This window comes from Gopherus flavomarginatus, chromosome 1 (assembly GCF_025201925.1).
Source record: "Gopherus flavomarginatus isolate rGopFla2 chromosome 1, rGopFla2.mat.asm, whole genome shotgun sequence".
Lineage (NCBI taxonomy): Eukaryota > Metazoa > Chordata > Testudines > Testudinidae > Gopherus > Gopherus flavomarginatus.
The window spans coordinates 159194385-159222009 of NC_066617.1; the positions used below are offsets into that span (position 1 = coordinate 159194385).

General features: G+C 47.4%; 1 protein-coding gene across 1 annotated transcript; it reads right to left on the reverse strand.

Moving 5' to 3' along the window:
- Window position 1: 1 nt before the first annotated feature.
- Window positions 2–26910, reverse strand: PLA1A (phospholipase A1 member A). Its single transcript, XM_050959814.1, has 11 exons — window positions 26808–26910; window positions 19397–19598; window positions 17688–17865; window positions 16362–16470; window positions 14843–14944; window positions 12575–12664; window positions 11375–11542; window positions 9706–9795; window positions 8192–8300; window positions 5355–5519; window positions 2–3536 (listed from the first exon to the last, which is right to left on the reverse strand). Exons 1-11 carry the CDS (start codon window positions 26899–26901, stop codon window positions 3452–3454), a joined length of 1392 nt encoding a protein of 463 aa, XP_050815771.1. The 5' UTR covers window positions 26902–26910; the 3' UTR covers window positions 2–3451.
- Window positions 26911–27625: the final 715 nt, after the last annotated feature.

A 27625-nucleotide genomic window follows, 5' to 3' on the forward strand; every position in this document is an offset into this window, starting at 1 on the left:
ACCAGTTTCTGATGTTGGGAAGAGATTCCCCGGGTCTTTTGGTCAATCCACTTGGAATAAGGAGGATGAGAAGAACCAGGATTGAATTTCTGTGCTCTCTTGAGATGGATTCTGGGTCTAGCCCTGGTAAAGGGAAGGACTTAACCTGGATTTCTGTGTCCCTCTGGAAGGATTATGGGTACATCTCTTTGGAAGGAGAAGAAGCTGAACTGGATTTTTGTGGACTCTGGGTGTCTCCACTGAGATGAAAATGAAGTGAAGGAACAGTCAGGTCTCAGCTCTCACAAAAGGATTTGGGAGATCAGGATAAGGAAGCAGGGAAGATGCAATATTTTAGTTAAAAACAATATGGAGATGGAAGGCAACTCACAAATATAGCAGTGACAATATTTCTACTGCAAGCTCACCCAGTGGTTTCATCCTTGGGGGCTTGCATGGTGTGATAATAGTCACTAGGGGCCCCTTCTGGCCTTTTTACTTCCTTTAGTTTGGTGCCAAGGGGCCACATGGCAGGCATAAGGCCCCCTATGCCCAGGTACAGAGGTGGTTCCACCAGCTCCATGCTGTTCCCACAGCAGCCCCATGTGCAAGAGGTGTTCTGGTGTGGGCCGGGGCCATGGCTAGGACATGCTCTTGCAAAGCTCTATAAGTGTCATTGAAGCACAGACGCAAGTAGCCAGTACCGGGTCTGTGCCAGCCCCCGCAGCACAAACTGCCTCCTCTTTGTTACTCTGCCACAGGAGAATCAGATTCCAGCATCCTCTGTCACACCCTGCTGCTTTGTTGCCCCAGACAGACGTCTCTCTAGCTATTCACTGCGTCTGCTTCTCTCTAATCCAGTCATCCTCCAGTGCAGAGCTGTTGGCTTCCCCTTAGCAAAGAAGTAGAAGTCTATTCAGTGCCATTAAACAACACAGCAAGGTAACCACCACCCCCTGAGCTGTCGGGTAGACCTGAGGTAGCTGTTAATACATATTGCTACTCTGAGGTATCCACGCAAAAGACAACTGCTGTCACCAGTGCTGACTTTTATTTTTCCCGGTGAGTGCTCCACTCCCACTCTGTCCTGAGGCTCTGCCCCCACTCTGCCCCTTCCCCGGAGGCCCTGGCCTTGGTCTGCCTCTTCCCGCCTCTGCTCCGCCCCCTACCCTGAGGTCCCCCAGCCCGCCTGCCTGCCACTCACTGCTCTCCACCCTCCCCAAGTGCCTCCTGCCAGCTGCCAACAGCTGATTGGTGGTCCTGTCGAACAGCTGTGGCTGGTATGTGCTGAGCACCCCCTATTTTTTTCTGTGAGTGCCTGAGCCCCTGAGCACACACGGAGTTGGTGCCTATGACTGCTGTCACAAGCACTGATACATGAAGCCCAGAACGCATGCATGGCAGGAAGGGAGCGGCTCCCTGCACCCCCTGCCACCACACCAAGCTAGAAGAAAAATCAAGCCCTCAAAGGACTGGGGCTCTGCTGAGTCCCCCAGAGAAGCCAGCAGAGGGGTAGGTGCACTCTCCCTTGTGAACTTCCCACCAGGGTGTGCCCCCCCATGATTCTTACATAAAATCATCACTTATAAAGTTTGCAGCTGACACAAAAATTGGAGGGTGGTAAATAATGAAGAGGACAGTTCACTGATACAGAGCAATCGGGATTGCTTGGTAAACTGGGTGCATGCAAACAATATGCATTTTAATACGGCTAAATGTAAATGTAGCCATCTAAGAAAGAAATGTAGCCATATTTACAGGATGGGAGGGTTCCATCCTGGGAAGCAGAAACTCTGAAAAAGATTTGGGGGTCGTGGTGGATAATATGCTGAATATGAGTTCCCAATGCAACACTGTGGCCAAAGGAGCTAATGCAATCCTGGGAGGCATAAACAGAGGAATCTCGAGTAGGAGTAGAGAGATTATTTTATCTCTGTATTTGGCTCTGGTGAGACTGCTGCTGGAATACTGTGTCCTGTTCCGCTGTCCACAATTCAAGAAGGATGTTGATAAACTGGAGAGGGAAGAGCCACACGAATGATTAAAGGATTAGAAAACATGCCCGATAGGGATAGACTCCTATAAACTGGATGGGCAAGTGCTGTCCCAAGGGATGAGCGCAGGACCCAAGTTTTGTAGGGTTCTTTCTTCACTCCCTTCTCTCCTCAATCCAATTACCCATCTGTAGGGTTCTGAATCTTGTCATGGTGGGGAAGCCTCCTGGCTCCAGATGAAGGCCTCTCCTTTGCTCTTGTCCCAGCTTGCTTCTGCTGGCCAGCTGTTCTCTCGACATCTGTGTTCTTTTTCTTTCATGCAAGGAAAGGGCTTCTCCACCTCAAGTCTGTCTGTCTGGTGAGGTGGCCAATTCAGGGGTTAGAACCCTGATGTTCTTAGGTATTTATTAAAACATGTTTGATTGGGAAACCCCTGAGGAAAGGGACTGGCCCTAAAAGAGACTGATGAGCTCTGGCTGAGAGACTACTGCCAGGAAAGGCCTGAGTGTCCAGGCGCAGGGCCACTCTCTCAAGGCTAGATGCAAAGCTCTTGCAGAAGAAGTTACAGAAAGATTGTCCAGCCCTCGGAGCAGAGCTCGTCACTGACTCCTCTGGCTGTATCTCTTGATCTCCAACTGCCAGGGCTATTGAGCATCTAAATGTAGATGGGTTCCTGAATTAGGGCTGAGCCTTATTTTTCAGAGTGGTTTTGGTGTGGTTTTTTTCTTACTAATAAATGGTCTGTTTTAATATTTGAACATTCCTGGCTCTGATAAATCTGAGTATCCAAGAACAGGACACATCAACTTTGCCAAAGAGACCCATCACAAAATGACAATCAGATAGCCAGAAAAGCAGCTGGAGTCTTTCATGATAAGAGAAAACATATCAATGCTGATTACACTGCAGGACCACTCATATGAAATCAAGAGGGCCTCAGACTCTGTAGGCATCCTTGGCCCAGGCTAGTTATTTTTACGTCTGTGTGTGTGTGTTGCTAGGGGAATGACCCCTTCCCCTACAAAACCAAAGCCACACAGCTGCATGTTCACTAATAGCAATAATATTTGCATGTCTGGGGCATTTATTGTGAAGATCTCAAAGCACTTTAGAAACATTAAGGAATTAACTGACACTCACAATCCTCTTGAAAGATGATTATTATCAGCCCTTTTGACAAAGGGAGAAGCCAAGATTAAGCGATTTGTCCAAGGTCTCACAGTGGTGCATTTGTAGAGCTGGGAATAGAGCCCATGAATCCTAACTGCCAATCTGCCACTCTGACCACTTGACCATAGTCTTTCCTTTCGGCAGTGCACTTCTCTTCCCAGAACTGTTATTCATTCTATCCTCAAGGTGGGTGGATGAAAAATCCAACTGGTTCTGTCCTTTTTGGAGGAAGTATCGTCCAGAGGGAGGAAATAAATTTTGGAGCCCAGCACTGTGCCTGTGCATGCTACATGCTCCAGGGGACTCTCCTATGCACAGGCCACTGCCAGGTCATGTTCAAAGGGCCTGCTCGCTGTCAGGGACACATACTGAGACAGGCAAAACATCTTCTCACTGTGAGAGAAGCACACTGGAGTTAGGCAAATCTTAAAACAACCAAGGGTGAGAACCTGCTGGTGTCAAAGGACTAGCCTCAGAGGGACTCTCTCTGATCTCCACCTTTTCACGGTTGCTGCTGCATTAGTTAGAGGAGTCTCAGATTTTGGGTTTCTCTGCTAGGACAATGTGTTGAGGAATATGGGCTTTCACAGGGTGCCAGATCAGTACACATAGAACTGGCATCACACGCTGATGCTTCAAATTTGGCTTTGCCATTGCACCCAAACAGTCAGAGGTGATGGGCCAGATTGTACCATTTAGGCACAGCCCCGACTAGCCGGCACTGTGGAAGGGGAAGCACAATGCTTCCCAGAATTCCAGCATGCACGGGATCACAGCTGCTGCACCAGCCTTTAGGAAGGTGCAGCGTGTATTCCCCTGTGTATCCGGCTGGTCCTTGCAAACTCGTGTCGGGGACATAACGTCATGACTCTGCCATCTCCCTAGAACCTTTGTGGGTCTTTTGCTCTCCAGGGGGCACTGGAAAGGAACAGTCCTCAAAAGAACTCTGGAGAAACAGTAACATCTTCTCTATGCGTAGGGGTCTGAGAGTGGGGAGGCTTCTTGTGTCCTCTTCTGCTTATGCACCTGTACAAAGGCCCTGCTCTGTCTAGCTTTCGGATGGGCTCTCTAGGCATAAAATGAGGAGTATGTCTCCTAATGACTATGGGGTGAAGTCTAGGGGTCTGCTTATGGTATATCAAGGGCTGTGTTGGAATTGCAAGCTCTCACTTTAAGTGTGAGGGAGGTTTCCTGGTCCTGCATGTAGGCTAGTGGGCTCTGTAGCAAAGCATGCAAACAGTCAGACTGGAAAGAGCCAGCTTAAAGAAAGGTGGGGTTACATGTGCCTCTCTGCCTTAGGGAGCAGCCTGCTTTGTCTCTCTCTGTTTTTGGGATCATGTGTGTTATTGTTCTGAATTCTAAGCAATAAAGTAGTGTTATGTTGCAACCTTCCATTAAGAGTATTTATGTGTTTATCTAACCTCTCTTTGTGTATGCTGGGAACATAACACTGGTTGTTGGGAATGTTGCATTAAGGTGAGAACCTCATCCAGGTTAGACAGGTTTGCTTTTGGTTTGTCCTGTTCTGGAGATGCTAAGTAGGGCTGGATGGTAACTACAGTTCAGCAAATAATGGATTTTTTGGTTCAGAGGCTGAATTTAAAATCCAGGAAAAATAATCCAGTCTGCTTAAAATAAAACACATTTTTTCAAAAATAAATAAATAAATAAATAAATAAATAAAACAATCTAAAAAAATATTATTTCAAACCAAAACTATTTGATGACCCAAATTTGGCAAATAACTTTGGAACCTGCCTAAATGCATTGTTTGGTGACAAAATACTTTGTAAGAAAAACAACAAACCCAAAACATTTGCTTTGCTCTAATGGTTCACAGTCTCTGGCACAGTCTGTGCTGCACAGACAAGAAGCAGTGGGGCTCATCCATTAAAATCAGGGGTGTCTCCCATGTAATTCATTTCCTGAATTGTCTCTGTGTGTGTGCATGCAAAGGAAGGGTTGGGGGGTGGGTGAATACAGAGGCCTTTGTGGCACCTCAGCCCTTCCTCAATATCTCCTTCATTTCTGCTGTATGTGGTACCCAGCAACAGGCAGAGAAGAGAAAGGGGAGAAGCTCTAACTAACATGCTTAGCTTCTGCGTGACCCCAAGAGAAGTTGTGCTGTCACACAGGGAGAGAAGCGGAAGCACTGAGCCAGCCAAAAAGGCACTGTGGCTGGAGTGAACTCAAAGGATGTCTCCTGCTTACCGATTACTGACAGGCAGTGCGGTTGTACAGAAGTTGCCAACGATGACGGCCTTGTCCTTCTTCCAGATTTGTGACTTGGGGAGATACTTCAGCGTTACCGCATTTATCTGGCACAGTGGGACTGGGTGAGCCAGCACCCCTTTGCCCAGCTGCTGCTGCTTAGGTCTGCAAGGAAGAGGGAGGGATGTGAATGAGGACAAGGGGCCATCTCTCAGTAGCATGTGAGCATGCAAAGGGGAATGGGGACACAGGTGTCTACTGAAACATTGGAGATGGTGGGGTTGTTAACAGGAACCAGCATAGAACTTGGTGAGATCTAAAGATCCTTTTATGGCAATCTGACACTTCATGAGAGGTGGGAGGCTCTGCCCCAATAGACCCCTCTCCTCCTCCAGGGGGATCTCTCTGTGTTATATGCCCTTCCTCTTCAAAGGCTGGAGAATGTGTGGTGTGGCTGTGTATCTTTCTTCTAATACCACATGATTAAAGCAGCTCCCCCAGATCAGCAAATATTCACTCCTCTGTCCCTCTGTCTTGTAATCCTATCCTGACACTCCAACAAATACAGCACTAAACGTTGCACAGATGGCCAGGAACATTATGAAGTGGGCAAAGCGTGGGGTGGGGGATGTTGCCTTCTTTGAAATGTCAGGTGCTGGCCACTGCCAGCAAGAGGGTAAAGGACTGTAAGGAGTATTGATAAGATCCACTAAGAAAAAGCCTGTTTTATAAAGAACAATGACGCCTATTAATCCCTACTGTAATTGCATTAATTTTAGTGGAGTTATATGGGAAGGAATTTGGCTTACTGTGTCTGGTTTGCAGTTCTCAGAAAATAAAATAAGAGAAATGAATGGTAAGAAAAATGTAAAACAAAGCAAGGGAAATCCTTCTTTCTGCAGCATGTACTCAACATGTGGGATGCACCCCAACAAATGGGAAGAGAGTCACTGGATTTCAAAGAGGGTTGGTTAATTTTATCGCCAGTAATCCTGTGTGTGTGTAACTCTGGTTGACTTTAATGGGAGCACTGTGTGTGGAGGCTCTGCAGGACTGAGCACATGATGGCCAAACATTTCAAAGCTGGATGGTTATAGTTAGGGTCCTAACTCCATATGTAGGCATCAAAAAAACCCAACCCCAACATGTTTTCAGAAGTGCTGAGCACCCACAAATCCTACTGAAGTCCCTGGGAGCTGCTGAGTGCTCAGCATACTTGAAAGTCTGGTCACCTATTTAAGTGCCTAAATATGGACTTGGAAGCAAGCAGGCAACCAAGTTTGAAACTGTTGGCCTGATTATGTAGGAAGTGTAGGCCATAGCTGTGTGGGAAGCTTCTTCTGTATAACCTGAGATATGAATTTAAGCTGATATAGTTATACTGGTAGAGCTCACCCCAGGCAGACACTCTTATTATGGTATGAGAGGGTCTTTTTTCAGGTGAGATTATGTTGCTTGGAGAAGGGGTTTAAGCAAAACCAAAAAAAAAGCCACTCATTCTGGATTAAAAGCGTGTGTGTGTGTGCGTGAAAGAGAGAAAGAGAGAGAGAGCAGTATAATACAGACAAGGCCTTAGATTGCATGTCTGTAACTAGAGCCCTGCAAATCTCTGAAAATCTTATATCCGCAGACCATGTTTGGGGATTGGATATGGATACAAATTTTGTATCCTCAGAGGGCTCTATCTGTAACTCAACCAATTTCCATATGTCCTGTCCTTCTTGAGCTCACATGCCACCTGGTGGACATCCTTACATTACCAGAATGGCTGTTTGCCTCAAATAGTCATGATTGAGCCACCAAGGCTTAGAGTAGAGCGGGGCCCAGATCCAAGCACCTACACACACACATTGTTGGGAAATGTAGACCTGGCCTTAAACTTTCCTGGGCTTCACTTGTCTGTAACTCAGAGGTTTGATTTGTATCTGTTCAAGCTCTAGAAGGTTGGCTGCTTATCTGAATTCATCTAAACTTCTTTGGTCTGCAATGTTAGACTGGAAATCAATGGAGATGTACGGTGCTTCTTGTTACTGGCCAGGCTGGAAATCCCATGGAAACAGCCCTTCCCTGAGTATCTCAGCCCTGCTGCTCTTGGTCCCAGGCATAGAGGCAGCACACTTCAAAGATCTGGACCAGACTTTGTGCTGAGTGGAGTTGCTGCTCGGCTCAACAGAAAAGGGCCATCTGGGATCTAACTCCGGTGCTGCTCTGGCCTTGGCCCCCAGCACACATCCTGCTGGAGGTTAGGGGAAGGGACAAAGGAGCTGTAGAAGCCAGCAAGACTGGCTCTGTGCCTGATGGGCACTCTCCTTTCCTGGGGAAAGCCCAGCGGAGTTAGGACACAGGGCAGGGAGGGGTCAAAGAATCTGGCCCTTTAATTCAGATACAATTTTGGGGAAAATGGCAGGTTCCAGGTGGATCTTACTGTCCCAAACCTGCCTCTGTCCCCAGCCTCCGTGGATTCTCCTCTTCCAGGTTCATTGCTGAGTAACTGCAGTTACAATGGATCAGTTAACCACTGTCCTGCTGCACAGAAACGCTTATGTCTCCATAGCCATTTTCAGCTCACATCTCAGGGGCATCAGGACAGCTGCCTGATTAGTCAGGTATGTATGGCCAGACCCTGGAAGGGAGGTTGGTATTTGCTGGATGTCCCTCTCTTTGCCAGCAGTTAGGTTATCAACTACTCAGTTACATTGCTAGGACACCTTGTGAAGATTGCATGTGGTCACTTGTGCTACCGCTATGCAAGTACATGGCTTAGGAGGACATCCTTGTGCCTGCAACAAGGAAGAAGCGGGAGTAGAGACAGGTCAGAGGTGCACATTGTCACTCACATGGTGATCTTCATGCTGGCTGTAGAGTTGCTGCTGCGGAAGGTGATCTCAAGGTTGGTGACCAAGCTTCTCTTCTGCTGCAAGTGAAACTCCACCAGGCTGTGGTACACTGGGCAACAGACAGCACACGACAGAGTGAGGGCACAAGTCCCTGGCTGGACCATGCCTTCAGCACTAACCCTCGCCCTGTACCAATGGGAGGGCTGTCTGTCCTCACCCCCTGCATGTTCTGACCTCTCCAGCACCGTATGGAGCAGATTAAGCAGAGCTTTGACATAAAAAGGGAACAGGCTGCCTGCTCAGTTGGCCATATACTTGTTTACTGTTGGGACTCCATTCCTCACTGTTATTTTCTGAGCGTGAGAGTCAGACAGACATAGACAGAGCCAGAGAGTGGGGAGGGTGGCAGAGAGAAAATGAAGGTGTCGGCGGGAGACATGTTGCCTCTCGTATTAGTGTAAATCAGTAGGAACTCCACTGAGACTAGTGGAGTCACACAGATGTAACACTGGTCGAAGTGAGAGAAGAATCAGGCCTCTTATCCTCTATAGTCTCCAGGAGTGTGGCATAAAATGGGGCTGAGGGCCAGACAGGGCCGGCTCCAGGCCACAGCGCGCCAAGCGCGTGCTTGGGGCGGCAGGCCTCGGGGGGCGCTCTGCTGGTTGCTGGGAGGGCAGCAGGCGGCTCTGGTGGAGCTGCCGCAGGCGTTTCTGTGGACGGTCAGCTGGTCCCATGGCTCTGGTGGACCTCCCGCGGACACGCCTGCGGCAGCTCCACTGGAACAGCAGGACCATCGGACCCTCTGCAGAAATGCCTGTGGCAGGTTCACCAGAGCTGCGGGACCAGCTGACCATCCGCAGAAACGCCTGCGGGAGGTCCACGGGAGCCGCGGGACCAGCGAGCGGCAGAGCGCCCCCCGCAGCATGCCGCCGTGCTTGGGGAGGCGAAATTGCTAGAGCCGGCCCTGGGGCCAGATCTCAAATGCCTTCTAGGGCCAGATTCTACTCTCAGGTGCACCGGTGGAAAATAGAGTATCTCTCCAGGAGTCAATGGTATGGAACTGGACGGAGAAGTTGGCCCATAACTCAGAAGAGGACAGTGGCTTGGGTTATCCCAGCATTTGTAACAGTGATGTTCTTCTGCGGCTGGTGAAAGCAGCCCCTCCTCCGCTCCCCCAGTGTATAGCTGCAGACGAAGGCCTAGGGATAGTGAGATTTGCTGAGGAGCGTGTGTGGGGGGCACGACAATGTCTGTTGTCCCTCACTGAGCACCATGGCACAGCACAATACAGCATTTCTGCAGCAGGTATTGAGGGATTTACAGAAGCTACCATGAATCCAGATACACTCTGAATCCATTTCTCAAAGCACCTACAGTTTCCACTGGGAGCAGAGGAAGGACCGACATGTTCCAGGCAACGACGGCGACTCTCTTCAGGCGCACTGACATAAATGGAAAGTCTCCATAGTTCATTCATGCCACCAGCCTGGCTTCCTTCTCTCTTTGCTACTTACTGCAGTACGGGGCTGAGGAGGCAGTCACCAAGTAAACTTTCACTTCCTCGGGCAGCTTTGCCACGCTGACTCCACCGCGCTCCAACAGCCCTAGGGAAAGAAATGAAGCCAAGGCGGAGGGGTAAAGGCCTGGAGGGAACGGGTGGCAGGAACACTTGATTCATTTCTCACCTATCCCACTATTTCGATGTGGATCAACATAGTCTTTACTTATCTCCAGCATCAGTGAGATCAGGAACAGGCCCACAGTGCCTGCATCCCAGCTGCTCTCCACTGCAGGGTTGCACCAGCACACCCAGTGTTACACCGCTGTGATCACCAGGGCAGCCAGCAGTAAGAAGAGTCACCTGGGCATCCAGGCATGCTCCATGATGACAATATTGTAGCCTCTAGGCCTGATTCCCCACTGCCCTGCAGCCTGTGCCATCCTTTGCATCTGTCAAGTGAGCGTAAAAAGGCTTCCCAGTCAGGGTGGTATGGTTTCACCCTCACTTTGTGCAATGTGTACCTAGGGAAAACAGGCTGGCTGTGCTGGAGGGAGGGCTAGTGACTCCCATTATGCATTCCCCCAGCACCAAAGAAGGTACCATACCTTTCAGGAGCAAAATGCTTCCAGCCAGTGGCTTTCCAGCTGTGCACCTCCTCCCATCCCCAGCACAGCTCAGCCTCAGGGGAGCATGAGAGAGTCCTACCAGTACTGGAATGCAGCCACCTCTGGGGTGAAGAGAGCCACCGTTGACCAGCATCCTGATGTAGGAGCAATGGATGAATCTCAAAAGGGTTGACGTTCAGGTTCAGCTCAGTTTAGGGTAAACACTCTGGCTGCTTCTCTAAACTAGCCAAACTTTTTGACTTAAGTGCACATTGGTCAGGCAGGTAAGTGAACAACATCTCCTATTGAAACTTCAGGTGGGAATGTAAGGGCTTATTCACACAAACATTGATTACGTGGCAAGCTGGGGTGTAAATCTACCTGCACTAGCCTGCTGTGCACTGTGTCTATATGGACCCTGCTGATATACACTAATGGTTCATTTGTGCACTTTGATTTACTCTCAATTCATCAGAGCGCGCTAAGGAGCAGTTAATGCACATCAGCAGGGTCCACACAGATACTTAGCGTGCAGCAGGATAGTACAGGGTAGATTTACACCCCAGCTTGCTGTGAACTAATTGTTAGTGTAGACAAGCCCTGAGCAGGAATTGAATTATTCACATTGGAATTTGGCCAGGAGACCAGGTTTAACACTAGAGTTGGTCCCAAACCACAGACTTTGGATCCAGATCTGAACTCAGATTTCTAACCTGCCCCAAATTCAGAGGAATTTGGATTCAGGATTTTGATTTAGTCTGTTCAGAGGGAGGTGTCAGCTACAAATCTAACCTTTGGCAGGGGAGTAGATCTGGGGACTTTGCTCAGATTCATTTCCTGCCTTTATGGAATGTGCCATCGGGGGTTCAGTGGCCGCAGGTGTTCAGAACCTTGGTTTTACATCTCATCCCACAGATGCACTTGGAATGCTTTCCTAGGCAGGTCTGAAACCGAGTAGCTCCTGACCGTCCCAAGCTCAAAAAAATCCAATCTAAATGCCTCACCCTGCAGCAAAGACCCTCAGGTTTCTACTCTCCTCTCCCTTTGGACAGTGGAGTTCCCAGGCTGGTATCATACCTATTCTGGGACAGGAGAGCAGGAAAGGATTGCAACAGTCCAGGCAGTGGCCAGCAAGGAAATTTTCATGACTTGAGCATGGAAACGCCATCATAGGACAGGAATTCTCCAGGGCACTGACATAGAGATGTACTGCCCTCATGTGATCACAGATCAGATAGTTATACCCTGCAAGAAAAAGCAAGACTACAGGTACGGTGACCAGGAAGGGATTGACCTCTTGATCCAATGTGGATGCACTATGTATTTCTAAGGAGCCCAGCGCAGTAATAGCTAGGGTGCAAGTTAAGAAGCACTTTATTCTGTCTGTGAAGGACACATCAGGTACAATTTTCAAAAGTGCCTAAGCAATTTAGGCATCCAAGTCCCACTGAAAGTCAAGTCACTTAGATGTTTTTGAAATTTTCATTCAAAATCCCCTCCACTCATTCTTTCCAGGGCAGCTGTGGACTAAGCAAAAGGCTGCAATTCTGGAGTCATAGGTATTAGCTTCCAGTTCTGCCTCTAACTCAGTGTGTGACTGTGAGCCATTCACTCGGCCTCTCTTTGCTTCAGTTTCCCAATCTAGAAAATGATGCTACGGATACTCGTCCTTCTTTATAAAGCGCTCTGAGGCCTACGGATGGAGAGCCCTATATACAGTAAATTCTAAGGCCTAATCCGCATTAGAAAAGGTTTGCCAGCAAAGCTGCACTGCCAAGCCCTCTCGGTGTAGATGAAGCTTATACCAGAAGAAAAGGTTTTCTGCCATTATAGCTTACACTGGTTCCCCAAGTGAAATAAGCGATACTAGCAAAATGACTTTTTTTGGGGGTAGAACTGCATTTACACTAGGGCTTTTGCTGGTATACAAATATTATTAAAAAAATCACCCCCTGGGTACAGGCAAAAGTTTCTAGTGGAAACCTGGCCTCAGTGTGCTTTGTGTTTCGGCTGTTATGTTGTTGCATAATCACAGGTAGTGTTATCTGGGCATTCTTCTTCTCTGAATGCTGAGAGGCAACTTGGGCAAGATGGGCTGATCTTGTATGATACCGTCATGCTGTGGCTTAGCCTTTACACATTGACTGTCCTGCTGCAGTGTCTGCCATACCCCTGCCCTGGCTCAGGTGGGAATTGTTAGTTAAGCAGCAGCTTCACAGGCTGACCGATTGGAATGAAGGGAACGTCCCTTGACAACTTGCCGTGAATCCTTCTCACCTAATGAGATGAACCGGGGGCATCCAGGCTGGTCTTTGCCTCCATTGATGAAGTAATCAATATGGCCTACAGGAATCCGGATACCAAAATCTGCAAGGAGCGAAAAACCCTCCTGAGCTATTATTCCTGCTCCTCCTTCTCTAGGGAAACATTCTAGAGGAAGCTGCTATTTTCCATGTTCCAAAGTCCTAAGAACAGAATGTACCTAAGAGTATCTGAGCTGGCCCCAGGCCCACACACAATATGCTGGTTTCTTTACCAGTCTAAGGGAGGATTTCAGGTGTCTTGCCATCTGTTTGCACTGTACAGATTGCTCCATCCTTGTGTATTGAAGCATGGAGGAGAGTGTTCACCTGGGCCTTTGTTTTAATGGGACTTTAACACTGAAGGAAATCGAATGGGAGAAATCTTAATTTGGGAAATGATTCTCTGGTCACCTTTTTGCTGTTTTTCCTTTACTCTATTTGCAGTGCAACTGAATTAGGAGTTGTTTCCCCCTCCCTTATGGGCTACCCTGCCTGATCCCCAGTGGTGTCAGAGTCCTGGCTTTGTGACTTTATGGTGTGTTTGCCAGGAAATGACTGTGAGGTCATCAGTCACCATTGTGACTTCACTGCAGGAGAAGATGTTGGGCTGTGATGAAGGGCAAGACTTTTTCCATGTTCTTGCCCTGCATAATTATCTGTGAGAGGCAGTGATATGTAGTGGTTAGAGCACAGGAGTGGGAGTCAGGAGGCCTAGATTCCATGTCTGGCCCTGCCACTGATGATCTCTGTATTTTTGGACACATCACTTAATGTCTCTGGGCATCAGTTTCCCCCTGCTGTAAAATGGAAATAATACTGACTTCCCTCCCAGGAGTTATGAAGATTAATTCATAAGTCTCTATAGAGAGCTTTGTGGTCTTCAGAGGAAAGGTGCTACAGAAAGGCAAAGCATTATTATTCTATAACATCTTTCATCTAAATTGACCCCTAAGCGCTTTACAAAGGTTAATAAGTAATTGTACTATCTCTGGGTCTGATTCTGCTGTTGCTTACACCAGAATAAATGTGAAGTAACTCCCCTGAAGTTAGTGGAAGGAGGAGGAGTGAGGCCTTACATTTTCACAGGAATCACTGGAAATGTTCAACAGAGCCCATCAGCGCAGCATAACAGTTTAGGACAGGAAGTGAAGAAGAATATTGAATTGAAATCTCCAGGGGCATTTTGGGAGCAGTATGTAATGACCAGAGATGACATAAGGTGAGGACACTGGATCTTGCACCCCAACCTTTGCAAAAGCTGCCAAAGAATCTATAATGGCAATATATTGTCAGAGTCTCAGGTTGTTCAGGAATTGAAAGGAAACCTTCTCCCCTGCCCAATCTTGGAGGAGCTGGACTGATTAGTTTCAGCAGAAACAATCTTCTCCTGGCAAAACCAGGAGCTATGCTGAGCTGGTCCCAGCAGAAGCTCTCTCTGTGTGTTCCTCCACCTGAATTCCTGCCCATTCATTGATCTGCTGCTTTCAGGTGCTGGAGATGAAGAGAGACAAAGGGAGGAGCAGTATTTGAGAATTTTTTGACATTGTCTGTGTCTACACAGGGGAAATTTACGATGTAATTCTCAGGGGTGCTATTGTTGGTGGGACTTCTAGTATAGACAAAGCTCTCATGGCCAGATTTATTTTTACTATCATTTGAGTTAAGCCTTCTGGAAAGCAAATCTAACCAAAACAAATCAACATCCTAATGTGAGACTTGAGCCTATTATCTTCTGACCTAGAAGGAAGAGCCACCGAGGGCCAGATTAACCCAACTCTGGGTCCCAGGCAAACATACACTTTCTAGGCCCCTCTCTTCTAATAACAAACAGCGCTATAATCCGCTCACCTCAGCTGGTCTGGTCATGGCGTAGATCTGCCTGGACTGGCTGCTAGTCTTGCCACTGCTTGGGGCACTGCTCACCATGACAGAGGGGCAGCCAGGCCAGACTTGAGGGGCACTGCAACCCGGCGCACCAGGTTGCAATGCCACTCACTCAAGTGAGTGAAGTTCTTTCAGTTTGTACACAAATTTGCATTGGTAAAAAAAATCACCTCCCTCCTGCCCCTTCCCCCAAAATATGGACCCTAGGCGGGGGCCTGGTTTGCCTATATGTGAATCTGGCCTTGGAGCTAGCCACTGGGCCACACTGACAGCTATACACTAACCACGTTCCCGGGCATTAATGATGAACGCAGGGTGGGGAGAAGCAGTGGGCTGAAAAGAATAGAAACCAGATTACTGTCTGTATCGGTGTGAATGGCTTCCACAAAGAGAGCATCTCCAGGATCCAGGCGCTCCTCACGGCTGGCTTTTGTGTACTTGGGCCCCGCAGGATCCAGCCCTGTATCAAGATAGAACTAAAGTCTTAACAGCAGACACACTGCCACCCTCTTCCCCCTAAGAGAGCCAGTGCAGACTCTGGAACCAGCCTTGGGTTGGAAAAGTTTAGGTTAGCACCGAGAAATCCAGATGCTGATCCAAATGTCTTCAGGCCGCAAAAGGGAACAGGAAATTGGATATAATTTCTGGTACACTTGTGAAATCACAGGGTGGGAAAGAGTGGGGAAAGGGAATTGCCAGAAGGTATTGATGCCTGTAATTTACCTGGCAGAGGTAAAAGGGGAAAGAAGGAAGACACATATTGAGCTACTGTTACAAGTTAAAGGTTCAGAAAGGGCAGAAGGCCCTGAATGTGAGGTTGGTGAGCATGTAATTACTGGGGAAGAAAATGATGCTACTTTTATACGCCTGGCGAGGATGTAAATAATAATGTTACTGTTGAAGGTGAATCTCAAAATGCTTACGAGGAAACAGAGGAAGAGCAATGTGCCAATTTCCCCTTCTGCTAAATAACTTGGGCCATAACATATACACAGACCTAACATCAGACTAAACTAATCATAATAATGCACGTATTTTTCAAATGTAGAGGAAGAGGATTGTGGTGCAGGTAGCTAGACGGACTGTATGTAATGCACCTCTGAGTGTAAAGTGTGCCCTGTGACTGAGCTAGCTCAACATGGCAGCTCTACAGAGTGAGTCACACACACTGTGCTCTCTCTTGGGAGCTGTACTGCTGTTCCTGCTTGTTGTTGTTCTTCCTTAATCGGAAATAAAAGCTATCCACTTGAAAGCATGTCTTTTGTTCTTTTTGTATTGGAAACATAGGAGTGATCTTTGCGCTGAGGGGCCAGCAAGGACTATCTGATGCAAGCTTTTTTGTGGTTCCCCTAGAACCAGGTCCAATTAGACTTCCCAGCCAGGACATTTTTCCTCTAAGATGGTACAAGCTCTGAGCTGAAAAGGTCAGCTCTTTATAATTCATTCCTATTGCTCTCAGTCACACATAATTCTTTAGTATTGGTGTGAACATACAAAACTATTCTCAAGTATTAATGCTTTGATTCTCATTGGGTCTAGATTTTCCATCATTAATTGATGGTGCAGTGGCAACTGGTCTCCACTCACCCAGCAAGTGGTGTGAATTTTATAATTTGACTGTGTGTGAAAATGTTACGGGCTCTTCACAGTCTGAACAGTGAGACCTGCAAGTGAAATCCTGTGCTCATCAGAGGGTTGCTGGCCATTATTCCAAGAAAAAACATTCCTGAAGCGCTCTGTAGCTCAGAAGTACCCACGAGCCCAAGACTTCTCAGCTAAAGGACCATTATCAATTCCTTCCCATCAACCTTGACATGCTTTTTCTGTCCTCACAGTTCAGGGCCATTGGGAGAATCTTGGACCCAATGTTACAATACCTGTAATCCTTCCCAGCTGGCCTTCATGGAACTGCCCCACCAGACCTGCAACATGTGCTCCAAGGCTCACCCCAATGAGGTGGATAGATGTCCCTGACACTCCGAGTGCCTGAGGAGTTGGTAATAATAGTTAGTACTTTTCACCCTAGGGTCTCAAAGCACTCTTCAGAGGTGAGTCTATTATTTACCCCCATTTTACAATAGGAAAACAGAGGCACAGGGAAAAGTGATCTACACAGTCACACAGCAGATCAGTGGCAAAGCCTGGTTTCCTGACCCCTGTCCTGTGCACTGCTCATTGATTGCACAGCTTCTCTCAGTGCATAGGGTGGGTAACCAGAGAGAAATGAAGAGTGGTGGATATTATCCTTTCTTAGTTCTTTCTGACATACTGATCACGGACACAAGATCACTCTAAGTCAGAGTGGTCATCTCCTCCAGCCCCCTTCAAGTTCCCTCCCTTTGGGCTATCTTCACTCTGGAGCACTTCCCTCAGAACCTCCTAGTTGGGTGACACTGCCCCATCACCTGGATGTCCCTTCAGCAGGAACAAGAAGGACAAGGGCTCTCTCATGGCTTTGTCACCTCTCCACCCCATGCTGATGTTGTTTTCTCTTGTTCCATTGGTTTTAGTTGCATAGGTTAGATTCTATTGACTTGAATGGGACTAAAGCACTTACTTCAGTGTTTTCTGAATAAGGGTCAATATGATGTGATATGATACCATGAGCCCTAGTTAAATATAATGGGATGCAACAGATACAGGGCAACGCATTCTGAGGCAATACAGTATAATGGGACAGGACACAACACATTTATCCTACCACCACAGCTTTGATAGTGTTTGAGACTCATTTTTCACAGATGTAAACTATAACGCAGGGGGAAAGCAATGGCATATCAAGGCCTGTGCCTACAATATATAAGGATACAATACTGTGCGGGTCCTGTGATATAGACAGGACAATGCAGTATGGTACAATGCAATATAGTAAAACACAATGCTAGGCACTCCAGTGTGTGACAATCTATACAATAGGGTGAATGAGAGGGGGCAAGAGGTGGAGAAAGGCAGTGTCCTTAGTACACAAACCCACGGATTGAAGGGTTGGAGCAGTAGATGACAGCTCAGTGCACAGCTGGGCTGTGATACTCAGGAGGAAGAGGATCTGGGTACCTGGGTATCTGCTTGGCCACTGCAGTGAGCTTATTATGGAATAAACAGCAGAGGTCAGAGTGGAAGCTTCTGTCTGGGTTGATTTGCATTTGCACCTGTTTCTGTCCCTTGACCATGCTCCTCCCACCCAGACATTCATTTCCACCTACCAGCAACTTGCTGATGAAACGAGAGATCTCTATGCTCAGCTCCATGACATTTTCCACAGCACCAGGGTAGGTTCTTGTAGCTCCATAAACCCAGTCAACTGCGACCACATTCACCTTGGCAGCTCGGAATAATGCACCCATGAGTCCATTGATCCAGGAGGGCTTTGTGCCCAGTGCTCTGGTGAGCCATCAGAAATAAATATGTCAGATGCCTTCCAAAATGGGGCATGCACATATGCAGACTTCCCCTCTGGGGTGGTGTCTCAAAATCTCCCTGCTGGGACTGCCATAAGGTAGGTGAAAGTTTTGTCTACTCTCAGATAGCCCCAAACAGTCTTCCTTCACTGCAGTTCACAGGCTGTTTTCACCTATAGCCATCCTGCCCGTTATGAGTCAGAAAGAAACCAAACATTTACATGATGCAAACTAACACCTGCAGTGACAACAGCTTGAGTGAAATTGCCAGAGGCATCAGTCTTGCTGTAGTGCTTAAGCTGATCACCAGCTGAGGTCAAGAAGAAATTTCCTTCCATAGAGAGAGTATAGTCTAGTGAACAAAGTAGACGTCTAGGCACCAGGAGCTTCTAGTCCTAGCTCTGCTACCAGAGATCTTGAGCAAATCGCATAGGTCCAGATTTTTAAAGGCATTTAGCGCTGGAACACCAAATTGATTTAGAAGCCTAAATCCCATTCTTAAAAGGGATTTAGGCGCTCAAGAGCCAAAATCCTGTCAATTGTCCGTGGTATTTGATTTTGGCTTCCAAGTGCCTAAATCCCTTTTAAAATGAGGTTTAGCCTCCTAAATCAGTTGGGTATTACAATATTGAGTGCAGTGATGCCTAAATACCTTGAAAAATTTGGGCTTTAACCTCTCTGTGTCACAATTCCTCTTCCATAAAATGATATGTATTTACCTCTGCACGTATTTTATTTATTGATTTCATTTTATAATGTCTCACTCACCCCAGAAATTAAACTAACATGATTTAAAATCAACTATGGGCTGGCTGATGCTCCCACAATAAAAGAAACCCACCAAATGGCCACAGCTTTAAAACCTCCCAGCTCAAACTCCCTGTCTCCAGGATGAGAAGAAGAAAGGTAGGTTTGGCAGGTTAAGAAATCCAGGCACTGAATGGCTGGGGGGACAGAGGGAGAAAACTCCAAAGCAAAGACTCTTCATGAAGAAAAACAGTAAAAAAACAGGGGAGAAGACTGAATTTTGGGAGGGGGTGGGAGGATAGCCCTGATTTTTTAAACCTGTGGAAATTTGAAATTTTAAAATTTAATTGAAATGTTGAAATTTGAAATATTTTGACCAGCTCTGCCACTCATCTCAAGATGAGGGTGAATTAATGTCATAAAAAGTAAAATTATCATTTTCTTCTTTTTTTTGGTTGGAATTAGAAATGTTGACTAGATGTTTCACTGACATTTTGAAATGTAGGTCTTTTGACATGGAATATCTTCCCCTCCAATTTAAGCACCTTGCCTGATTGTGGATTATAAACTCTTTGGGGAAAAGAATATCATTTCATTCTAGGTTTGTGCCGTGCCTACCGCCTGGGGATTCTGGTCCATGACCAAGGCTCCTAGGTTCTATGGTAATACAAATAATAAATAATAGCAGCTGAGATATGACATGAGGAGAGAGAAGGAGATCTCTGAGGTAGCTGAGACTGAAAGTGTCCAGCTTGGTTTATGCTTACCTGAAGCCATGGATTATTATCTTGGTGTCCAGGCTGGTATTGAAGTTGGAGTTCTTGATGTCATCGCCAAGTGATATCAGCTGCCCACAGCTGGGGTTTGAGGAGGTGAACAGAAGAAACTGGACCTTAAGTTTCGTGCCCTGTAAGAAGCTTGCAGTCTGAAAGTCAGAGCAGGGCTGCCCTGGGACATAGGCCTCTTGCCCTGCAGTGAGAAAGAAACAAAAACATGCATGCCTAGTCTGTGTATGTGCACTGGGAAAGAGCAAATGGAGGGGAAGGGGATGATGGGCTTGTAGTTAGGGCACTGCACTGAGACATGGGATACAATTCTCCACTCTACCACAGCCTTCCAGTGTGATCTTCAGAAGGTCACTTAATGTTTCTGTGCCTCCTTTTCCCACGTAAAATGAGGATAGTACTCTTGTGGCACTGAGGCCTATTGATGGTTCACTGCTGTGTGTCAGCAACTCATCAGCCCTGACCTACTCATGGCACCTAACATACTGTTGTCATAATCTATCGTATACAAACTGATAACTTGCTGGTCCCAAAAATCATCATGTGGTATATGCACAGGGATGTACAGAGAATTATAAATATGTGCTGGAATTATGTTCTTAAAATGTGCAAGCAATATGTAGTCCAGTCTGCCCTAGACAAAAGAGTGTGTATTTGCTCTTCTGACCAGCCAGGCAGAGACAATGAAGGCCAGGGCCGGCTCCAGGCACCAGCTGAGCAAGCATGTGCTTGGGGCGGCCAAGGGGAAGGGGCGGCACATCGGGCTCTTCAGCGGCAATTCGGTGGCAGGTCCCTTGGTCCCTCTCAGAAGGAAGGACCTGCCGCCAAATTGCTGCTGAAGAAGAAAGCGGCGCACTGGAGCTGCCTCTGATCGCGGCTTTTTTTTTTTTTTTTTTTTTTTGCTTTTTTTTCTCCGCTTGGGGTGGCAAAAAACCCTGGAGCTGGTCCTGATGAGGGTACATCTACATAAAAGGTAAACAGAGCTGACAAGTGGGGGAGAAAACAATCTGGTGTCTACACCTCAGCAGGAAAGAGAAACTTCGTCTGGACTTCCTTTTCAAGAATACATTTCAAAGGTTTACTGGACTATGACAAGAAGGGGACAGAACCACTAATTTAAGTTATCCTTCACCTAAGGAGACAAAGAAACCACGCACTTTGAAATCTGAGAAGGACCCTGGCTAAAAAAACTGGTAAGTCAGACTGGAAGAAAGATGGGTGAGAAAAACTTCTTTGAACAAAGAACTCTAGTTTGTTAAGTTAGATTGAAGTCTTAGAAGTGTATTCTTATTTTTTTTTGTTTGTAACCATTTCTAGCTTTATTCCTTATACTTGGTATCACTTAACCCAATACCCTTTTATTAATAAACATACCCCCCCTTTTTTTTTTTAACTATAAACCATCTTCGTGCTTTAGTTGAAGTGGAGGGTTTGTCAACACCAGTTAAATTAATAAGCTTCTGTATACTGTCTCTTTCAAGGAGCAGTGAACTATATAAAGTTCCGTGAGTGCTACAGCCATAGGGGCTGAGAACTGCAGATAGATGTCTCTGGGGAACTCGGGAATTGGGGTTCACTGATTGTTACCTGCTAGGCAAGGTTTGGACTGGCAGAGTAATAAAGAATTTGCTGCAAGGCAGATAAGTTGGTGTGGCAGGGAACTAACACATGCAGCTCAGCCGCAGTAAAGCTCTTATATGCTGAGGCTGGGAGGAGTAACAGTGATTCTTAGGCTTGGAAACCCCAGCAGATAGGTCAGCTAGAGTCGTAACTATTCAGATTGTGACGTTTTGGGGGCAGAGACAGTCTTTTGCTCCGTGTTTGTACAACATGTGACCCCATGAAGTTCTGACTGGCTTCAGAAAGGCCCAGACTGTTGACATACCTCTGTGAAGCACATGCCCACTCTGGTCTGTGTAATTCTTGCATGTGTTTTTCCACTTCCACCCTCCAGCATACCTGGCTACTCTCTCTTAGTCACTGGAGATCTAGAGATGGCTAGAGGATCTCCAGATCCTATCAGCAACTCAGTGAGCACCAGCCAGAGAGGATCACTCAAGAGCAAACTAAGGTGCCTCTTTAGTCTCTTAAGGCAGAGCTCCCAGCCCCCACCTGCACGACAACACATCTGCCACAGTGCCCCAAATGGTTGTTTATTCTGTGTGCTGCATTCATCATTCTGAAAGTAGTATAAACTCCCTGTCAACATAGGCTGTTATATTGGTCTAACTAGAGTGGCATAATTATGCTGGTGTAGTTAGGCTGGTAAATTTCACCATGTAAACAAGCCCTTAGTGTTTTGTTTAGTCCGTTGCCATAGTAAGCAATCTGCCAGGTATATAGTGAAGTTAAATGTATTGTCATTTGTAAAGTGCTTTAAAATCTTTGCATGGAGAACACTACAGAAATGCTATATTTTTATATGCTCAGTGACACTTTTACATGCATGCATATATTGTGCAGAAATGACATAGGTAACAATTTGAAAATGTGCCTTTTAGATCATATTCATCCTTGATGCAACTGTGACGCTCTGTACCTCGGGGGAACACCCTGCACCCCCATGTTCATCCTTATAATATGATTGTGTGGTATTCAATGCAAAGTTTGTTATGTCGGGTGTCTTCAGAAGGCTCATGATGCACTGAGCATTGTGGTTGTAGTAATGTTATAGGTTGTAATTTCATGTATACAGTTATGAGGCTGAGAATGTCCTCATGGCTTAAAACAAGCCCAGGCAAAACTCTCCAGTGGGGCAGTTCACACCTCATCAGGCCATGTATGGGACAAACCCAGCCCAGCCTCACAGAAACTATGTACACTGGCCTAGGCAGCAACAGAGGATCTGTTGGACTCTCACATGAGTCACCCCCCACTTCCTTTGGTCAGTTTGGGACTATGATGAGGTAATGCTCACCTGACTCTGAAGGGGGTGGGGTCAAGACCAAGAGGGAAGAAAGAACATGATAAAAGGGAGAGATGTTTGCCATGCTCTCTCTCTTCCACCTCTGTCTACAGACACCCACCAAACGATTAAAGCGCTGATCAAAGGGGAGAGCCTGGCTGAAGGGCAACCAGCCTGTGGTGAGAAGCATCTAAGTTTGTAAGGGCATTGAAAATGTTAAGATCAGTTTAGAATGTGTTTTGCATTTCATTTGACCAAATCTGACTTGTTACGCTTTGATTTATAATCACTTAAAATCTATCTTTCATAGTTAATAAATCGGTTCGTTTATTCTGCCTGAAGCAGTGCATTTGGTTTGAAGTGTGTTAGAGACTCCCCTTGGGATAACAAGCCTGGTACATAGCAATTTATTTGTTAAACTGATGAACTCATATAAGTTTGCAGCGTCCAGCGGGCATAATTGGACACTGCAAGACAGAGGTTTCTAGGGTTGTGTGTGGGGCCAGAGATATTGGCTGGTGTCATTAGGTTGCACAATCCAAGCAGCAGCTGGCCATAAGTGCTCACTCATGTAGCTAGGAGTGGCTTACATGCCAAAGGCTGTGCGTGAGCAGCCCGGGAGTGGGGGTTCTCTCAGCAGAGCAGGGTAAGGCTGGCTCCCAGAGTTGAGGATTGGTGTGACCTAGAAGATCAACGGTCCAGATAACACCAGAGGAAAGTCACAGCAACCCCGCTGAAAAGCTTGACTCTTCTTCATGCTCATTCTCTCTCCACTGCACCCTAAACGTTTGTTCCTTCTCTAAACAACCTTGAAGCCATGTTTAAAACAGAAACAAGAAATCCCCTTACAAATCATTATCATATCATCAGAATCATAGAATATTAGGGTTGGAAGAGACCTCAGGACGTCATCTAGTCCAATATCCTGCTCAAAGCAGGGCCAGCATCGACTCGCAGAGAATTCCTTCTTGGGTGCTGGCTGGTGACTCTTGCCCACATGCTCAGGGTTTAGCTGATCGCCATATTTGGGGTCGGGAAGGAATTTTCCTCCAGGGCGGATTGGCAGGTGCCCTGGAGGTTTTTCGCCTTCCCTTGCAGCGTGGGGCACGGGTCGCTTGCTGGTGGTTTCCCTGCAGCTTGAGGTCTTCAAACCATTTTTGAGGTTTTCAATAACTCGGTCCTGGGATAGGGGTTGTTATAAAATTGGATGGGTGGGGTTCTGTGGCCTGCCTTGTGCAGGAGGTCAGACTAGATGATCAGATTGGTCCCTTCTGACCTATGAGTCTATGAGTCTATGAGTCTAAATCATCCCAGCGAGGGCTTTGTCAAGCCGGGCCTTAAAAATCTTCCTAGGTAACCCATTCCAGTGCCTCACCACCTTCCTAGTGAAAAAGTTTTTCCCTAATATTTAACCTAAACCTCCCCCACTGCAACTTGAGACCATTACTCCTTGTTCTGTCATCTGCCACTACTGAGAACAGCTGAGCTCCATTCTCTTTGGAAGCCCCCTTCAGGTAGTTGAAGGCTGCTATCAAATCCCACCTCACTCTTCTCTTCTGCAGACTAAATAACTCCAGTTCCCTCAGCCTCTCCTCATCAGTCACGTACCCCAGTCCCCTAATCATTTTCACTGCCCTCTGCTGGACTCTCTCCAGTTTGTCCCCATCCCTTCTGTAATATGAGGATAAAAACTGGAACCAATACTCCAGGTGTGGCCTCACCAGTGCCGAATAGAGGGGAATAATCACTTCCCTCGATCGGCTGGCAATGCTCCTACTAATACAGCTCAATATGCCGTTGGCCCTTGAAGCAGTGTGACGACTTACTGGCACAGCGCCTCCCACTGGTCACCCTGGGAATTAGCTCTTCAGCCTTTGGAGCACCCTCTGCTGGCCAACATTCCATTTGCCGCTGGCCCCTGTGTCCCTCCCAGACTCCAGTGCCCCTTTACCCAGGGGTTATGCCCACTGCAGCAACCCACAATCTGGGTCTCCCCACTCAGGGGAAACCTCAACCCCCTATCTCCACCTCGCCTCAGTCTTTGGCTACTGCCAGGCACCATATAGCCCCCATTCACTGGGACAGACTGCAGTGTACAAGCCATTCATCATAGGCAAAGGGGTTTGGACCTGCTGCCTCTGCCTACCCTTGGCTGCCCCTCTGCAGCCCCAGTACCTTTCCAGCCTTTATCAAGGCCTGCAGCCTGGGGGATTTCAAGGCTGGAGCTCCCCAGCTCCTCTAGCCTTTCCCCAGCCCTGCTCCACTCAGGTACCCTGCTCGGCTCCCAGCAGCCAGACTCTCCTCTCTCAGCAAGATAGAGAGAGACTCTGTCTTAGCTCCAGCCTACCAGCTGTGGGCTGATTGGGGTGTGGCCTCAGCTGAGGCTGTTCCCCCAATCAGCCCAGGTACCCTACCATAGCCGTCTCCCAGGGCTGTTGTCAGCCCGTCAGGGCAGGAGTAGGTTTACTGCCCTGCTACAGCCTTCCTGGCAACAAGGGCACACTGCTGACTCATATCCAGCTTCTTATCCACTGTAATCCCCAGGTCCTTTTCTGCAGAACTGCTGCCTAGCCAGTCGGTTCCCAGCCTGTAGCAGTGCATAGTATTCTTCCTTCCTAAGTACATGACTCTATGCTTGTCCTTGTTGAACCTCATCAGATTTCTTTTGGCCAAAACCTCCAATTTGTCTAGGTCACTCTGAACCCTATCCCTATCCTCCAGTGTATCTACCTCTCCCCCCAGTTTAGTATTATCTGCGAACTTGCTGAGGGTGCAATCCACGACATCCTCCAGATCATTAATAAATATGTTGAACAAAACCACCAGTCCCAGGACCGACTCCTGAGGCACTCCACATGATACCGGCTGCTAACTAGACATTGAGCCATTGATCACTACACATTGAACCCTAAGATCTAGCCAGCTTTCTATCCACCTTATAGTCCATTCATTCAATCCATATCTCTTTAATTTGCTGGCAAGAATACTGTGGGAGACCATATCAAAAGCTTTGCTAAAGTCAAGATATATCACATTCACCGCTTTCCCCATATCCACAGAGCCAGTTATCTCATCATAGAAAGCAATCAGGTTGGTCAGGCATGACTTGCCCTTGGTGCAGAGGTGAAAGTAGGCCGGTATGGTCCAGTACAGAGTACCAGCAAGAGCCAGTACGCCGTGCTGGTCTGAACCGGCTTCCGCGGTGGTGATTTAAAGGACACAGGGCTCCAGCCACTGCGGGGAGCCCCAGGCCCTTTAAAGTGCCACCAGAGCTCTGGCAGCCAGGCTCAGGAGGGGATTTAAAGGGCCCGGTGCTCCTGCCGCTGTGGGGATCCCCGGGCCCTTTAAATCCCCGCCAGAGCTCCGGCAGCCGGGCTCTGGTGGGGATTTAAAGGGCCCGGAGCTCTGCAGTGGCTGGAGCCCCAGGCCTTGTAATTCACATCTGAGCCCTGGGGCTCCCAGCTACCTCTGCAGCTGGTAGCTCTGGGGTGATTTAAAGGCCCTGGGGCTCCCAGCCACAGCTAAAGCCCCAGGGCCTTAAAATCTTGAAAGACCATGCCTCTTTCAGTTGAGGCCGCTTCCCCGCTCAGGACTCTGGCGTATCGGTAAGTCCTTTAAGTTACTTTCACCTCTGCCTTGGTGAATCCATGTTGACTGTTCCTGATCACCTTCCTCTCCTCCAAGTGCTTCAAAATGCTATCCCAACTGAGGACACTACAAAAACATCCTGGAGGGACCATTGTTGAATGTTGCAAGGAGCTGAGAGTCAAGAGACTCAGGGCCCAAGTCTCACACTGCAGGATATGAGAATCTCTCACTGAAATCTATTGGGACTTACCCATGCCTGTGTGGACGGGGAAAGGAGAACTGGGCTCAGGGGTTGCATTTCTGACTGCAAGTGATCAATGGTATGATTGAGCAAGGCTGATTAGAAAGGATAGTCCTGTGCCTTCCATGAACAGCAATTGGCAGCAAACGAAGGAAGGAGCAGCGAGTTACACTATAGGAAGTGCAGCTTCCGTGGGATTTTAGCATAAGAGAACAGTTTTTCAGTGATTTTTTTTAAACCAGCCATAGGGTCCCATATCTTCTTCCAGATCAGACACGCTCCATTTTCAAGACAGAAGTCGGTTTTCTAATTTACTAAGCCTGCCAAACTGAGCATTCCATCTAGCACTTTCTACCTCATACTTAGCTACTGCTAATAAAGATTTTGCAGTGTAAACTTAATTGATCACTGGGTTGCTGTAATTACTTTTGTAAAGCCAAGTTGGTGGACCTGCCTCACAGACACATGGTGGAACCAATATGTGTCACTTTTCTTACCAAAACTCACTTGGCTCTAGCAGGGACCTGATATACACATTGGATTGTGTAGTGTAGGGACCATCAGTTGAATTCACTGCCAGAATCTACATCTGTCAAATCTTCAAATTCCTTGCCCACGGCCTCTGGTGCCACATGAGCCTCCACTAGTACCCTCCTTACCTGCACATGCTGAGCTGAGCAGCAAGACAGCAGCAAGAACAAAGAAAGGCTTCTTCCTGGGATCCACAGCCTTCTTCCTGGTCAGTCTTCCCATGCTGTAATCCACAAGGCCTTCACCAGAGGCGAGGGAAAAGCAAGCCCTCTGCAACAGGAGCCTTCTGAGCAGGTTGGTTCTGTTAATGTTTAACAGAGCCTGTGGGTTTTTTTGGAAAAATGTGGGAGCCCTCACTTCTGGCCTTGCTTGATTATTGGCCAAAGTCACAGCGACAGGCATAGAACATTATTGATTCTCACACAAAGGACATTGAACCCACTCCCCCCTCCAAACAAACAGCCTCAGAAGTCAATTACTGGCATGATTAACCCTAACTCAGTTCCTGTCATTGTAATAATGAAACACTTCTCTAGCCCTTCCATCCAAAGTTCATTTAACTCAAAGCTCCCTGGTAAAGTATGGAAATATTGTCACCTCCATCTTATGGAGAGCCATGAAAATCAATTATTGTTTGGTAGCCTGAGATCACATATACTCAGCCCCTAGAGCCAGCCCAGTGAAAATGAGCAAGTGAGTGAGCGTGGGGAGAGTAAGTGACAGAGGAAGGTGGGGATGGAGTGAGTGGGGCCGGGGCCTCAAAGAGGGGACAGGGCATGGGCAGGGCCTTGGGGAGGGACGGGCAGGGGGCGGGGCAATGGTGTGCTGTTTTGTGCGAGTAGAAAGTTGGCAACCCTATCTGCAGATTAGGCCACCTACCTAGAATTCTATAATCTAAAGCAGTGATTTTCAAACTTTTTTTCTGGCGACCCAGTTGAAGAAAATT

Bases quoted from the DNA above. Each gene is read 5' to 3' on its own strand.
- PLA1A (XM_050959814.1), bottom strand. From the start codon at position 26,901: ATGGGAAGACTGACCAGGAAGAAGGCTGTGGATCCCAGGAAGAAGCCT. The intron at 8,301-9,705 runs GTAAGTAGCAAA...TCTGTTGCCCAG, and splicing joins CTCCTCAGCCCCGTACTGCA to TGTACCACAGCCTGGTGGAG. The intron at 5,520-8,191 runs GTGAGTGACAAT...TCTTCCTTGCAG, and splicing joins GCCAGCATGAAGATCACCAT to ACCTAAGCAGCAGCAGCTGG.